This window comes from Pezoporus occidentalis, unplaced genomic scaffold (genome assembly GCF_034315485.1).
Source record: "Pezoporus occidentalis ecotype Australia unplaced genomic scaffold, CSIRO_AGI_Poc_V1 ctg26, whole genome shotgun sequence".
NCBI classification, from domain to species: Eukaryota; Metazoa; Chordata; class Aves; order Psittaciformes; family Psittacidae; genus Pezoporus; species Pezoporus occidentalis.
The window spans coordinates 843,791-857,232 of NW_026914502.1; the positions used below are offsets into that span (position 1 = coordinate 843,791).

The 13,442-nt window shown below is 45.3% G+C and overlaps 1 protein-coding gene across 2 annotated transcripts in view; it reads left to right on the forward strand.

Annotated features, from left to right (window-relative positions):
- The first annotated feature begins 10,474 nt into the window (after nucleotides 1–10,474).
- The window catches only part of ALCAM (activated leukocyte cell adhesion molecule), a 121,697-nt gene continuing 118,729 nt past the window's right edge, over nucleotides 10,475–13,442 (forward strand). The window contains exon 1 of one of the 2 annotated variants that reach the window (XM_062623892.1): nucleotides 10,475–10,861. In XM_062623892.1, coding sequence (XP_062479876.1) covers nucleotides 10,762–10,861 — 100 coding nt within the window. In that variant the 5' untranslated portion in view covers nucleotides 10,475–10,761. The remainder of the gene's footprint in view (nucleotides 10,862–13,442) is intronic. The other variant, XM_062623893.1, reaches the window with a different exon arrangement.

A 13,442-nucleotide genomic window follows, 5' to 3' on the forward strand; every position in this document is an offset into this window, starting at 1 on the left:
GCATGTCCTAGAGATTGCATATGTAAGACTTCAAAGATGTTTCATCAAGGTAAAAAAAAACAAATCACCTTATCATAGTTTATTTCATTACATGCACATAAAAATCAATCACATTTAACCAACACTATCTAAAACTTCATGTTTCAGCAGGACATATCTCCAGTAATGTCTTTGAACAAATACCTTGAGAGGGCAATCTGCTGTCGAAGGAGGATAATGCACCCATTACAAAGACCTTGTGCTAATATATTAGCTCTCCTTCTGCCATCTCTGGCTTAGCCTTTCCCCCACTCTTCATTCTGGTCCATGTGGTTGGCAGCTATTGAAATAACAAAGACCACAGTATATGACTTGAATGCAAAGGAAATAAATCAGCATATTGCCTACTTCCTAGTAACGCTGTTTTCCACATTATCCAGAGCAAAGGCTCTCCACTCACTGTGGGAAGGGCATGAAGGATTCAATACCAAAGAGGTGTTGCACTGAAAATTTCCAAAACTCAGACTTCAGGTTTCCCAAAGAAGTCAAGTGGCCCGCTTCAGGATCTTCTCTCAAGGACAGCTTATTCTCAAACAATACTGAGCTGAGTAAACAAGGTGGTAAGGATTACGGTATTAGCATTAATGGGACATTGCAGCTGTTCCCGAGTCTTTTACAGACTTACTGGCTGATTTAGGAAATCTCACTGAATCCCCTGCCTCAGTTTCCCAATCTGCAAAGTGGCAATAATGATACTGACATCCTTTCTTTAAGTGCTGTTGGAAATGTGCATGATGAGCACTTCATGGAAGCCATGTGTAAGTATTGTTATTCTCTCTTCTTTTAACTTGAAAGTCACTTAGATTTGAGTGAGATAGATGCCACCTCTAAGAACCTCTCAAGACCTCAGAATCTGATGTAAGAATGACATGGCTGTGCCATGCCCATTGTCATCAAGCAGCATTTGAAAATGCAACACTAATTTAGCATGAGCTCTGCAAGAGACTCAAATTCTTCTGGTTGCCTTGCCTTTCAAGGGGTAATGCTCAAAGATTTATCCTTGAAGAGCAGGTGAGTGAACATGTGCAAGGTGGAGAACAACTGTGATTAATGCATCCCTTTTCCGATATGCCTTTGTTTAAATAGATTTTACAACTGTCTTGCAAAGAACAGTGAGCAGAAGTTTAGTTTGAGTATGAGATGGATCTTCACCGTGCATCTTAGGCTTGTAAACACCCTTGTACAAATGCACCTTTATATCATACATATCGAATATACAATTTTCTTGGTGAATACGTGGCATGACTGCTATTCTGTGTATGTCATTATCTATTAATAAAGCTATATAAAGCCATAATAAGCCTGTTTACTTGTAGTGACTATATTGCATCTTTAGCATAGAGGGAATCAAAATGTTCAAAACGGAAAAGAAAATCAAACAATGGACCAGAAGTAATTCTCAAAGGAATCTGTTGTTTAGAAAGAAGCTTAGTCCTTAGTCGTGTCCGTCCCCCCCCCCCCCACCTTCATTCCCCCTCCCTGCCAGCTCCTCGCTCACTCCTCCCTGTGGGATGGGGGTCAGAATCAGAAGGGTAAACATGAGGAAACTCCAGGGTTGAGTTTAACAGGTAAAGCAAAAGCCACACACACAAACAAAGCAAAATAAGGATTCCATTTCCCACTTCCCCTCTGCAGGCAGGCAGGTGTTCAGCCATCTCCAGGAAAGCAGGGCTACATCACACGAAACGCTCAACTGGGAAGACAAATGCTGTAAAACTTGGAACTTCCTCCCCACCCTCCTCTTTCTTCCCCAGCTTTTATTGCTGGGCATGACATTATATGGTATGGGACATCCCTCTGGTCAGCTGAAGTCAACTGTCCTGGCTGTGCCCCCTCCCAACCTCTTGTGCACCCCCAACCTCCTCACTGGTGGGGTGGCGTGAGAGACAGAAAAGGCCTTGATTCTATGTAAGCACTGCTCAGCAGTAACTAAAACATCCCTAATTTTTATAAAAATACATCTCCTGCTTTAATTTCTGCAGGTCAAAAGGTTCTTCAAGTTTGATTTGATTTTTTCTAAAATTTTGTTTTTTTTTTCTTTAATGTAAAAATGCAATTTGCACAATACTGTAACATATTAAACTGAACCAGGATGATACATTATTGGCCATATTTTAATGTGGATGCACTTTTATTTCGTTCTGAAATATTTGCTGTAGTAGATTGGCAATGTCTTAAAAAATCTCTTTCTAAAAGGATTCTACCATTTTCTTCTTTTTTAAGGATGAGCTGTTCTGCAAATTTTTATAGAGTATCTTTCCTGCAATTTTTGACATATGCAAAAATGCAGACTTCAAGGCCATTTAAGTATAAAAATTTCTTTCTCCAGAGAATCATGTCAATCTCACAATGCCTCATTGCCCCGTTTGTAAAACAAGAATAACAGTTTTCTTTTCCCTTAAACCACCCTTTGCTCATCCTACTTCATCTGTAAACTCCCTGTAGCAAGAGCTCTTCCATGCTCTGAAACAGCAAAACTATTTTAAAGGGAGTCCAAGCACTTCAGAGCGCTTTGTTCCAATACAACATGAATATTGTATAACAATCATCATTCCTACATGGCTAGTGCTCACACTCAATGTCCTATCACTATTCACCTTCAAATATGTTGGCACATTTTTATTGATTTGATAAACTCCCTGTTTTCAACATTCTTAATCACTGTCTCCTTCTTCTTTCTCAAGGGCTAATTTTATCTCCTAAGGAACTGCATATATAAGGGAGATATTCCAGTACTTGTCCCCTCAGCTGTACAGCAATCCAAACAGTCTGGTCCTAGGGTTAGGGTTTCAAGCATTTAAAAAGTAATTTACAAATCCGGCCTTTTCACAGGTATCCAATTAAAGAACATAAGATTAAACACATTTTTCCATGGGTCTGACAACAATGGGGCTCTAAGGAACATGTGATCGACCGATGGCTTTTTCATCCCTTGAGGCAGGCCTATTACCTTGGTAGACTGTGAAGAAGCAACTCCTTTCTTTTAGTTAGGGATTGCTCTTTCTAATTTGCAAGTGCTGATGTAGCACAATCAGGGGCAAGCACACTGCAATAAAGGCTGCAAGGCAGAAATTGCAATGCTGGAACGTAGTCAATGGACTCATTTTAATGCTTCTGCATACGGCTAGATAAAAAAGCATTGATTTCCTGCTGACCCTCTCCTCCAAGTTAATGAATGAAAGTTACTCATGTTAAAAGGCATGCAGCATGAGAAAGTCCTTACCAAGGCGGTAAGGAAAAAATGATAAGCAGGGTTTGAGGCAATATCTGTCACATAAGGAACTGCCCAGGTGTGAGATGTGCAGAATCCAGTGTGCGAGCATTACAAATCAGTGTGAATCTGGTACCATCTCTTTATTTTAATCTCCTTTTCAAGTCCTTTTTTGTTGTTGTTGCATTGCTCAGAGAAGCAGTCACTTTGAAGAGCTGAACCCTGCAGTGTGGTGCAGCAAATACACCTGCGCTGCTAAACACTAACTCATCAGTCTTGATCCAGGTTCATTGGTTCACCCAAGACAAAAGGGGAATAAAATTGCTTCTGAAAAAGGGGTAACAAATTTCCTTTGGTTCAAGCAAGGCTTGAGTAGGCATGAAAGGCTCTGAGATGCCTGCTGTCCTGTGCATCTTCCAACCTGAGACCTACAGGTTGCTCCAAATTTCACTGTTTTTTTCAGCAACAAGCAGAACTAAAACCACTTGGTCTCCACTTAGGTGGATCAAGTACCAGCTCCTAGCAGCCAAGGTTTTGTCCCAGGTCACCCAGTTTTCCATCAGTATGAAATTATATTCTGTCAAGAGCCCCACTCACATCAACTGTATTAGGTGTAATGCGAGATGCTGAAACACATTGATAAAAAGCGGCAGTAAGCAGCAGTTAAAATAACATCTATTTTTCTAACTTTACCTTTCCTCTTTTGTTCCCTTTCTGCTGCTTTCCATTTCAGGTTTTCACTCTTGGGTCTTGCTTCTTTTATCACTAAGTCCTTGTGTACTTTCTCCTTTACTGTAACTAAGAGTTATGTGGAAATGAGATGGGACTAGAGGCCTGTTTTCTTGCTTTCCCTTATGGACATGACAGTTGTGTGCTGGTCAGCACGAGTGATAAACCAGACGCTGTTTCACTTTTCTCACTTCTTGCCTTCCAAACTTTTTATTAAATATAGCTCATTTCTTTCCATCCTTCCTTTCATTGTTCTTTTCATAATGCAAAGGAGGAAATCCACAACATGCTCTAATGCATGACTGCTCTGAGTGAGTTGCCTCCCCTTTCTTCCCCTTGGCTATGTTTGAAAATTAAATGTGACCATACTAACTACTACAGGCAGGCATTTCACCGACCTGACTACCAGCCTTGCTTCTGATCTTGACATTTGTTTTTATTACCTTTCTTTATATAACACAAGTATAAACAGAGAGTGGATTCAGTCTTGGGGTTGAGGATGGAAACTCAGAAACTGACTTTTTTCCTTAGATCACCATGGGTTTTTTTAAAAGATCTGGCTAAATCTGTTCATCTCTTTAGGGTTCAGTACGTTTTTCAATGTCACTTAAAGCTCTCACAAGTATCTGAATTCCGTGAATGAAAGCCAGGACAAAAGTGAAAGCTATTTGAGTACCTGCCTTACAAAGGTGCTGTGATTTGAGGCTTAATCAGTGTAAGACCCACAGATGAAAAACTGCTCAGTATCTGTATTCTGATTAGATTTGATCAAGCAGATGTTTAGATTATATAGCTCATACAGAAATCAGTGATCCAAGCCACAATTTGAAATCGTTCACCAAACCCAGGCACAGGCCCTGTAAAAATGAAGTCAAAATTAATTTTGCATACAGTGATATTTAAATGGTCTTTCATTGTTGATGCTGGCAGGAGTACCTGTGGCCATGTCCATGGCTGCTTTGTTGGGTTGCTCCCCCCTAGCACCCCAGCATGGGCACTCCGTGAGGAAGGACACACCTCTAAATGCCTCCAGGGTCCCCATTCATGCTATCCCACATTCCAGAAGCTGTTCTGACATTAGCTCCTAGACCAGCCCATCTGATGCCACATAATCCCAGAATGATTATGGATTGCTTCCTGACTGACAGCATAGTAGCAGAGATGAAAGGAGGATGCTAGTCAGAAAGGGCCTCCAGTCTCCTCTGTTTCTCTGCCAGGATGCTGTCTGCATTTGTACGGGCAACAGAGGCCCTGATTTGGTAGCTGGCCCAGATTATGCCACAGTTGACCTTGCAAGAATCAAGCTAGTCCTAGTCTTAGCCACTAGCGACAGCAATGGAACAGATGGGAAGATGCTTCCAGATAAGGCTGGCGCCAAGACCAGCCCTACTGCACTCTGTTACACAGCTCTGTGGAATGGTTCCTCAGCCCAAGAAGCAATTTCACAAGTCAGGAGACAGCTGAGCCCTCTGAGAACCATACTCCACACCTCTTGAGGCACGTGAAAGCCCAGCCTGCAGGCAGGCAGACCAGCCGTGGGCAAGTGTCTCGACCCAGGAAACAGAGCAGAGAAACGCACCGACCTCCTAATAAATCACACGACACTATGCTCTTTGATGCTCCTTCACAGCATGCCAGCATCGCAAGCCAGATGTTGCAGAAGTGCTTGCAGGATATTTTTGGCAGAATGCAACACGTCTCGTCAAGGATGCTCCTTAGCACAGGTGTCTGTCAGTTCCTAGAGTATTAAGGTGTTTTCTTGCTACAGTCAAGTACCATCAAGGACTGGAAAGCACAAAAAGTCAAACAATTTGGTCATATGGATGCTGAGAAAAGGGGAAACACAGTACAATCATTTTAGCAGCATTAACAATCTCATTCTTTGTATTACAGCTATGTCGCCAATATATTATCGATACGTTCACACTCTGCCATTGTGTATCTCACTGCATTTCCATACAAAACCAATTCTTTGCCACCAAAAGCAGGGCTCATAAAGATAAAAAAAAGAGACACATGAAATCTGAAAACTGCTTACTGTCATCTGACTTAAACCTCATTTCAAAAAGGCAGAGGAGAAGGCAACTGAGCCTTCCCAAAAGGCAAGCAGGTGGCCAGCAAAGTTCATACATACTGTTCCAACTTAAAGAGCTGGATTGATTTTGCTCTTTATGGACTTCTCAGGTAACATGGTCAAGCCACTGGGATCTCATGTTTTTTGTGCATAAGACCTGCTTCTAATTAATATTTTTCTTCTAGTTTTTTTTTATGGCAGATCACAAATGTTTAAAGGCAGTGACCTCCACCCATCCTTCAGACTCCTTCCTCTCATCTTCCACGTGCATTCTATGAAGGTTTTGTCTCAGCTGAAGGCATTCTGGGTATGTTGTATACAGTGCAAGTGTAATGTTATTTTAATGAACGCTTGTACAGTACTCGTCCTTTAGTTACATTACATAAAAAACAGGTGCATTGGACATGGGCAATAGGAAAATAAGTTTATTTCAGAAACCTAATTGCTATGCTGATGACTAGAATATCAATACTGGCAGGATTCGCTGAGCTTTTTGAGTGGGATCATTTTTGCAATGATGAAATACTGGAAACACAGATTCCAGGTATTCTTTCATTGCAATTTGCTGGATCTTTTTACTTATTCCCAAAATGTGGGTCTCATTTACTTAGGTCAGAGACAGCCAAATTTGCAGATAGCTGCAGAGACCCTAGTGAGAAGGCTTTCTTCTTTGCTACTAACGGTCACAGTTCATTGTTAGCCCAACTCTGTGCTTTGGCCATTTTCTATTTGTGTCCCTCACGTTCTGTTTGAAATACCTTAAAACCTAGAGACACTCCACCACATGCGGTCGATCTCATTCAGACAGACTCATGTGCCAATACTAAGCAATGCAAAATATTTCCTGACAAACACAGTATTGTTCTACCATGTCTTGTACCTTAATCAAGCAAAGTCAGTGGAAGACTCTGCTTGGCTCAGATGTGCAGAGCCTAATGTTTAAAGGTAATCAGGCACCTAAGGGAGCAGGAAGCACCTTATGGATTTCCCAGGCAGTATGGGAAACTTTTGCCATAAAGTATGACCCAAGTTCCAGGTGATTCACTAACATTTCCTTTAGTGATGTTGCAACTGGCAGGATGGGTTACATTCCTGCTTAACCCTTGGTGTTAGACAATATTGCAGCAAGTATTAGCACAAATGACAAGGATCTATGGCCATGTAGTCATCTTCTGAATTAATACCTTTAATTTAACAGTGTCCAGCTAAATTAGCAGAACCAGATTTACAGAAAAACAAGGCTGGGTGTTGCATCCAATAGTTGTCTTACAATTCAAGGCCAGTTTGAACAACAGGCGGCTTCCATTTTTGCAGATGTTGAAGGCTGAGCCAATGCAGCATGCACCCTTTCACAGACACAGTATCAACTATCATCCAAGGCTAAAGCTTATTCACTCACTATTAACAATGGATTAGATTACCAGGAGTGTTGAGCAGTGCTCTATTCAACTGTATTCTCCACTATTCTTGCTATAAATTTGCTTCCAAAATAACTGTTTTACGCATCTGTTGCAAATGGGAAATGATATTTCAGTTTAACAAAAGCTATTTGTTATGATGCACAACCATTATTAATGGATTACACTTTTAATCCACTTTGTCACACAAATAGAAAATCTACAGCTTGATAGGATTAAAGATTTACCAAAGATTTTTTACTATTATTATTATTAGTGCTTTTCAAACAGATATTTTCTACAGATTTGTTATTTTCGTACTAGTAAATGTTTTAACTTTTCCAAAATAAATGTTTAATTTGGACTTTAAAGCCAGGCAGTTGCTGCTTTCCGAAAAGATCAGTGACTCACTCGCACTCCCATTAACTTCAATGGGAAGAGGAGTACGGGCTGAGAAAATAATCTGCAGAAAACCAAATCTATATCCTGTCAACCCAACAGACATTAAAGGAATTAATTACAAATCTCAGAAGTGAGGACAGTTGAAATGACATAGCATATAAAGATATCTTTAATTATTATCTTGACAATTTCCAATCACATTTAAATTCCTCTACAGTTATCAAAACATTTGAGTAATCTGCGCTTGAGATGCTTTCTGTTTACTCAGAATTTAAAGAGCTCCTTTCAAGTGAAAGGTAGAAACAGCTCTGAAGGGAAATGACAAAGGAGTGAGGGAAGCCCTAAACAAATCACACTTCTGATTTAAGTCTTATGTCCTTCGTGTAATCTCCCGCATTTCTCATATTTCTTACAGACTTTACACAATGCATTCAGTGCTGACACGAGAGCAGATTAGTCATCAGGTATTTTTTTCTGAATATTATCTTTAGCATAAATTGTGAAATGTCTCTGTTTCTCTTGCCTGCTTGGAATGTTCTACACCTTGTCTTTTAGTCTCTGCACCATGCCATTGGAAATTGCTTGCAATATGCACAAAGACTTCCTCATCCCTACTCCCACCGATGGAAAACATATACTATTCATTATTTTGATGCAAATGAGGCAGTAGTTAATCATTTGTTTTAAAAACAGGGTGCTTGAGCATTATTTAATTCCATAAACCAGCAAGCCATGTATTTGTATTTATACAAATTGGGCTTGCTGTTGCCATGCTTAAAACAAAACATTTGCTAAATGCACAGTGAATTCTGGCCTGTAAGTCCTTTCCTATTCTATGTTATTTTGCATTCAGATAATTCTTAGACTTTGACCCTTCTGTCTTTTTTCCCAGCCACAATCTACTACTAGCCTTGACAGGCTTGCTCACGTAAGTAAAGGCCCTCAACTTGTAATGGAGCCCAAGCTTTTGCAAAACCAGCATGTAGTATTAAAAGCACAAGAAGTGTGAAACACAGTAGGAATACAACTATGAACTGGATCAGGTGGTCACCTCAACGCAGTTCTGAAGAACGCCCTCTCTCAAGATTTTGAGGGGGCTCTACAGCAATGAGAATAGTAAATACCCCTACTGATGAGTACTCTACTGCTTTTCGACATGCAAGAAAAAAACACTGGATGGGAAATACAAATCAGCTTCCATAGGAAGACAGAAAAGATTGATGCTCTTAAAAGTAGTATCTTTTTTGAATCTGCTTGTTAATACGCCCATAGAGAGAAATCTGCTGAGAAAACACAGGATGACAGAGCTCTGCTCGCCAGTCAGCCTCGAAAGTAAAGTATTATGAAAATGGATTGCATGGCATGCTTTACATAGTAAGAAAGCTAATAATAAAAATAATGATGTGGGAGTACAGAAGGATGTTTTGAACTGAAGGTGACGCTTTAGATTTAAGGTTCTAAAACCGAAATATCCTCACCCCACTTTACAGAAAACAAGCACTATACGTGAGGATAAATACACAGGCTGTGTTATTCTAAACCTAGCCTGCACTACGGTAATGTTTAAGTGTTCTTAGTTGCTAGCCATCATGTAATGGTTTTTCCTTTTTTGAGAATAGCAAATGTATTTGCAGAACAGACAAGTTTGTCTTTGATTTCCAGGAGTTTTGGGGAAGTTCCCGTCTGAGAGTTCACATCACATGGTGAAGTGAGACAAACCACTTGACACTGCAGATTTCCCGACTAGAAAATTCCTCCGGAGAGACCGCATGATGTGCACTGTTCGTATTTTCAGACTGTGCTCATCAGGCTTACTTCACATGACAGCGTGGGCTGCACGTTGATCACGCTGTACTGTTAGCTGAGCAACTTGCTGTGTGAGTTCAGGGCGCTTCTTTCCCTCCCTGTGAATCCGCATTGCTTACTCAGACCAAAACAAGAATAAAGTAGTGCGCGTGAGAACACTTTCTGGATTACATTACTTCGAAGGGGAACCTGCCTGACCTTTAGGGCAGCCAACTTCCAGAGGTGACAAATGAGCCGTCCTTTGCTCTTCAGTACGTTTCTTTGTGCGACAAAGTGTAGTGAGCGCCTTCCCTTTACCCAATCATCTGCTCCATCAGTTAAATCAGGTGAAACTAATTATTATTATCATCGGCTCTGTTTTTTGCATCGCGGCTCGGGTGAGGGCTAACACGGGAGGGACCCCTCGCGTTTCTAAACGCACAGCAGAACGCGCACTGTAACTATCACTATGTTTAGCTTTAGGTTTGAAATCCTGGCGTCCAACACGCACCCTGCGAACAGCTCCCGGACAGAAGCTCACGCAGCGAGCAGCGGCAACGAGGGGCGGTGAACGAGTGCTGGGGAAAGGGGGCGGGCTTGCCCGGCGGGCCCCGGGGCACCGCCTCATCCCCCGCCCGGACAGGACCTGCGGCCCCGGCAGCAAGGCCGGCGGCGAGGCGGCCACCGCGGCTGCCCGCGGACCTTCCCCCCCCCCCCCCGCCCCGGGCCTTCCCCGCGGCTCTCCTTTCCCCGCCCCGCTCCGTCGTGCGGCTGGACGGCAGGGGCGGGGGCACGGGGGGCCGGGCCAGCTCCGCCGCCCGGCTCCGCCTCTCCCTCCGCAGCTCCCAGTCCTGGAGCGCCGCTCGGCTGCCAGAGGGACGCCGCCACCTGCTCCGGTGCGGAGCCGCTCGCTGCTCGCTGCGCGCCGAGAGGGCGAGCAGCCGCCCCGCCGCCCGCACCCGGGAAGTTACAGCTGCTCCCGCCGCCCGGGGAGAGCCGCCGCCGCCTCCCGGCCTCGGAGGACGAGAAGTCCCCGCCCCGCTCCGCTGCGAGAGGCAAGAGGCTCCCGCGGGCGAGCCGCCCCCCTCCGCCGCTGCCTCCCGGTCCCGCCGCGGGCAGGCGGGATGATGGAGCCCCCCGCCGCCGCCTGCGCCTCCTGCCACGGCCGCCCGCTGCCGCCGCCGCTGCTCTGCCTCCTGCTCGCAGCCCTCTGCCTGCCGCCAGGTGAGCGCCCGTCCGCGGGAGGGGGCGGCCGCGACCGCGCCGTCCCGGCCGCGCGTAACTTGGCGGAGGGGAGGCTGGGGCCGCAGGTGCTGGTGCGCGCCCGCGGCTCGCTGCTGACGGCGGGGCCGCTCGTCCCCCGCCCGCCCTTCCTTCGCCGGAGCGCCCCGGCTCCTGCTTCGGGGTCTCCGCGCGGCCGTGCGCCAGGGTCCGTCGCGGCTGCTGGTGCCCTCGGTTTCCCGGGGCGCGGGCTGGGGCTGCTCTCCTCTGCCGCCGCTGCCGGCCCCTGGGGAGTGCGGCTGAGGGTGGCTGGCGGGGCGGGCTTGTGCCGCCGCTCCGGAGGGCAAGGGGGGAGCTGCCCCCGTGGTGAGGGGCGGCTGCGGGAGGGCTCTCGCCTTGCCCTGTGGGCAGCGCGGCGGGGTCCCGGCGGGGCGTTGCCAGCGGCCGCCGTGCAGCGGGCGAGCAGGGGCTGCCCCCGCGGCGGGGAGAGCCGTGGCTCGTTGCGGCGCCCGTTTCACTTTCGGCGTGAGCCGCGCGTCTCCGCAGCGAGCCGCCAGCAACTTCGGCCCTTCAGCCGCGGCTCCCCGCCGCGCCTGGGTACCGCCGCGCGGCTCGCGGCGCCGACGGTTGCCCGCTGCTGGGAGGCCAGCGCTGGCCGGAGGCCCCGGGTGGTGCCGCCGGGAGCGGCCCCGCCGCCGGGTCCCCTCGTCCTCCCTGCTCCGTGTGCGGGCAGCGCTGCGCGGGGTCCTCCCTGCTCCGGCGGTTCGGGCTCGCGTCTGTGACTTCCCTGTCCCCCCCCCGTGCAGTAACCGTTCCCTTGGGGCGTTAGGGAAGTGGGGAAGCGCAGGTAGCGCTCAGTACAATACCCTGATTGTCTTGGGGCTGTTTTGGCCGTGAGGTGTTCGTAGGCTTTATTTTGTAAATATTTAGAGTGAAAGCGGAGTCTGAGGGAGAAGCTGTGAAGTGCGGAGTTCTGCATTCAGCGCCGGGAACGGCTCATTATTCTTGTAGAAAGAGCGTCAGCCTGTGGTAACATTTTGTACTGCTTTAAGAAACGGCTTTGCCTTTACGTGCCTGCCTTTGCAACCGGGAAGGGTTTGCAGAAGTGTTGGAGTTGGTGCGTTTTCACTCCTGGCCTCTGCCTCATTCTTACGGGCTCTCCGCTTAACGTTTACACGCAGCATGTTCTCATTGGCACCGGAGATAGCTGCAGACCTTTTTCACTAGATGTATGTATGGTCATTTTGTGCAAGCTCTAGTTAAGTAGAAACTAGCTACAGCAATAAAGTAAGGCTGCTGAAGCTTTCATTTCAGTTAGACAACTCGGAAAGCTCCAAACAGAAGGAAAAGCAATATTGGAACCGTAAGCGTTCTGCCAGGCTGTTCTGCGAGGCTTTTGCTGTGGTAAATACAATCACTGTAGGACATAAAAAATACCTGACTCGGTGGCAGAGCTTACAGACAATACTGTAGGAAGAGTCTTCAGGAAAGGTAGTTCATTTTATGAAATCTTAAAGCCATGTGAAACATCAAGAGAGATGAGCACCTCAGCTTCTGTGGAGCAGGAGTTGGCTCCTGTGGAGAGATTTATCTCAGTAAATGTGAATTTATCTCGCTGATTGTGCTACTGCCTACGTTTTCACATTGAGGGGAACTTGAAACCATAAAATATTAAACCTGAAGGGTTGTGTTGATGGAGGTATGTAAAAAGGTGGGACTTGACCAAATATGGTGTAACTAGATTGGAGGTAAAACCATTTACCTAGCTCTTTCTGCTCTTTGTTTTTTGTCCTCTCAAGGAGAAGCTCAGGCTGTATAGGCAAAAACGTATGGGGAGAAACCAGCCCCACCTCAGCTTAGAAACTTTCCCTGTACTACTGGAAATGCCTGGAAAGCCTGATACAACATTTAAGCCTGTAGTTCTCTGTTTCTTCTGGGGAATACAGAGGATACTTAAATATAAAAATATACATAAAAATTTTACCACAGACTTCACATTTCTTTCTGCTTGATATTTCTGCTGGTTTGGATAGCTAATTTGCTGTTATGTACAACAAATTCAGGATATATTACTTGAGGTGCTTGGCTTTGGGAGTTTCCTTTCAGGCTTGCATATAGAAAGCAATAGATAAGGTATTAAGAGCATATTAAAAGCTGATGTGCATCAGGTGTAGGTATCTCCAGCAGTATTCAAGCAGACTGGTGATCCCCAAGAGAAATTTGGAGTTTCTTCACAGAATAACCTGGCTAGGAAGATACCCATTTAAAAAAAAGAGGGGAGTCCAGGTCTGCATTTGGTACTAAGAGACTAAATTGGGCTAAATGAGAACACCAATTAAAATCTCATACTGATCTAGAGGAAATATTCTCTATGTGAAAAGAAAGTCAACTCTTAATCAGGAACTGATTATGGTCTTTGTAACTTCCCCCTTCCCCCTAATTCTGGTGAATTATAACTGTGAAGCTCAGAGTCTCTCCTGCTATGTTTTATTACATAATTTATTTCTAAAGACTTGTTACATATTGCTATATTGCGTAAGGGTGGGGAGGCTGTAATGTGTAGTCTTCTTACCCCCCTGAGGCT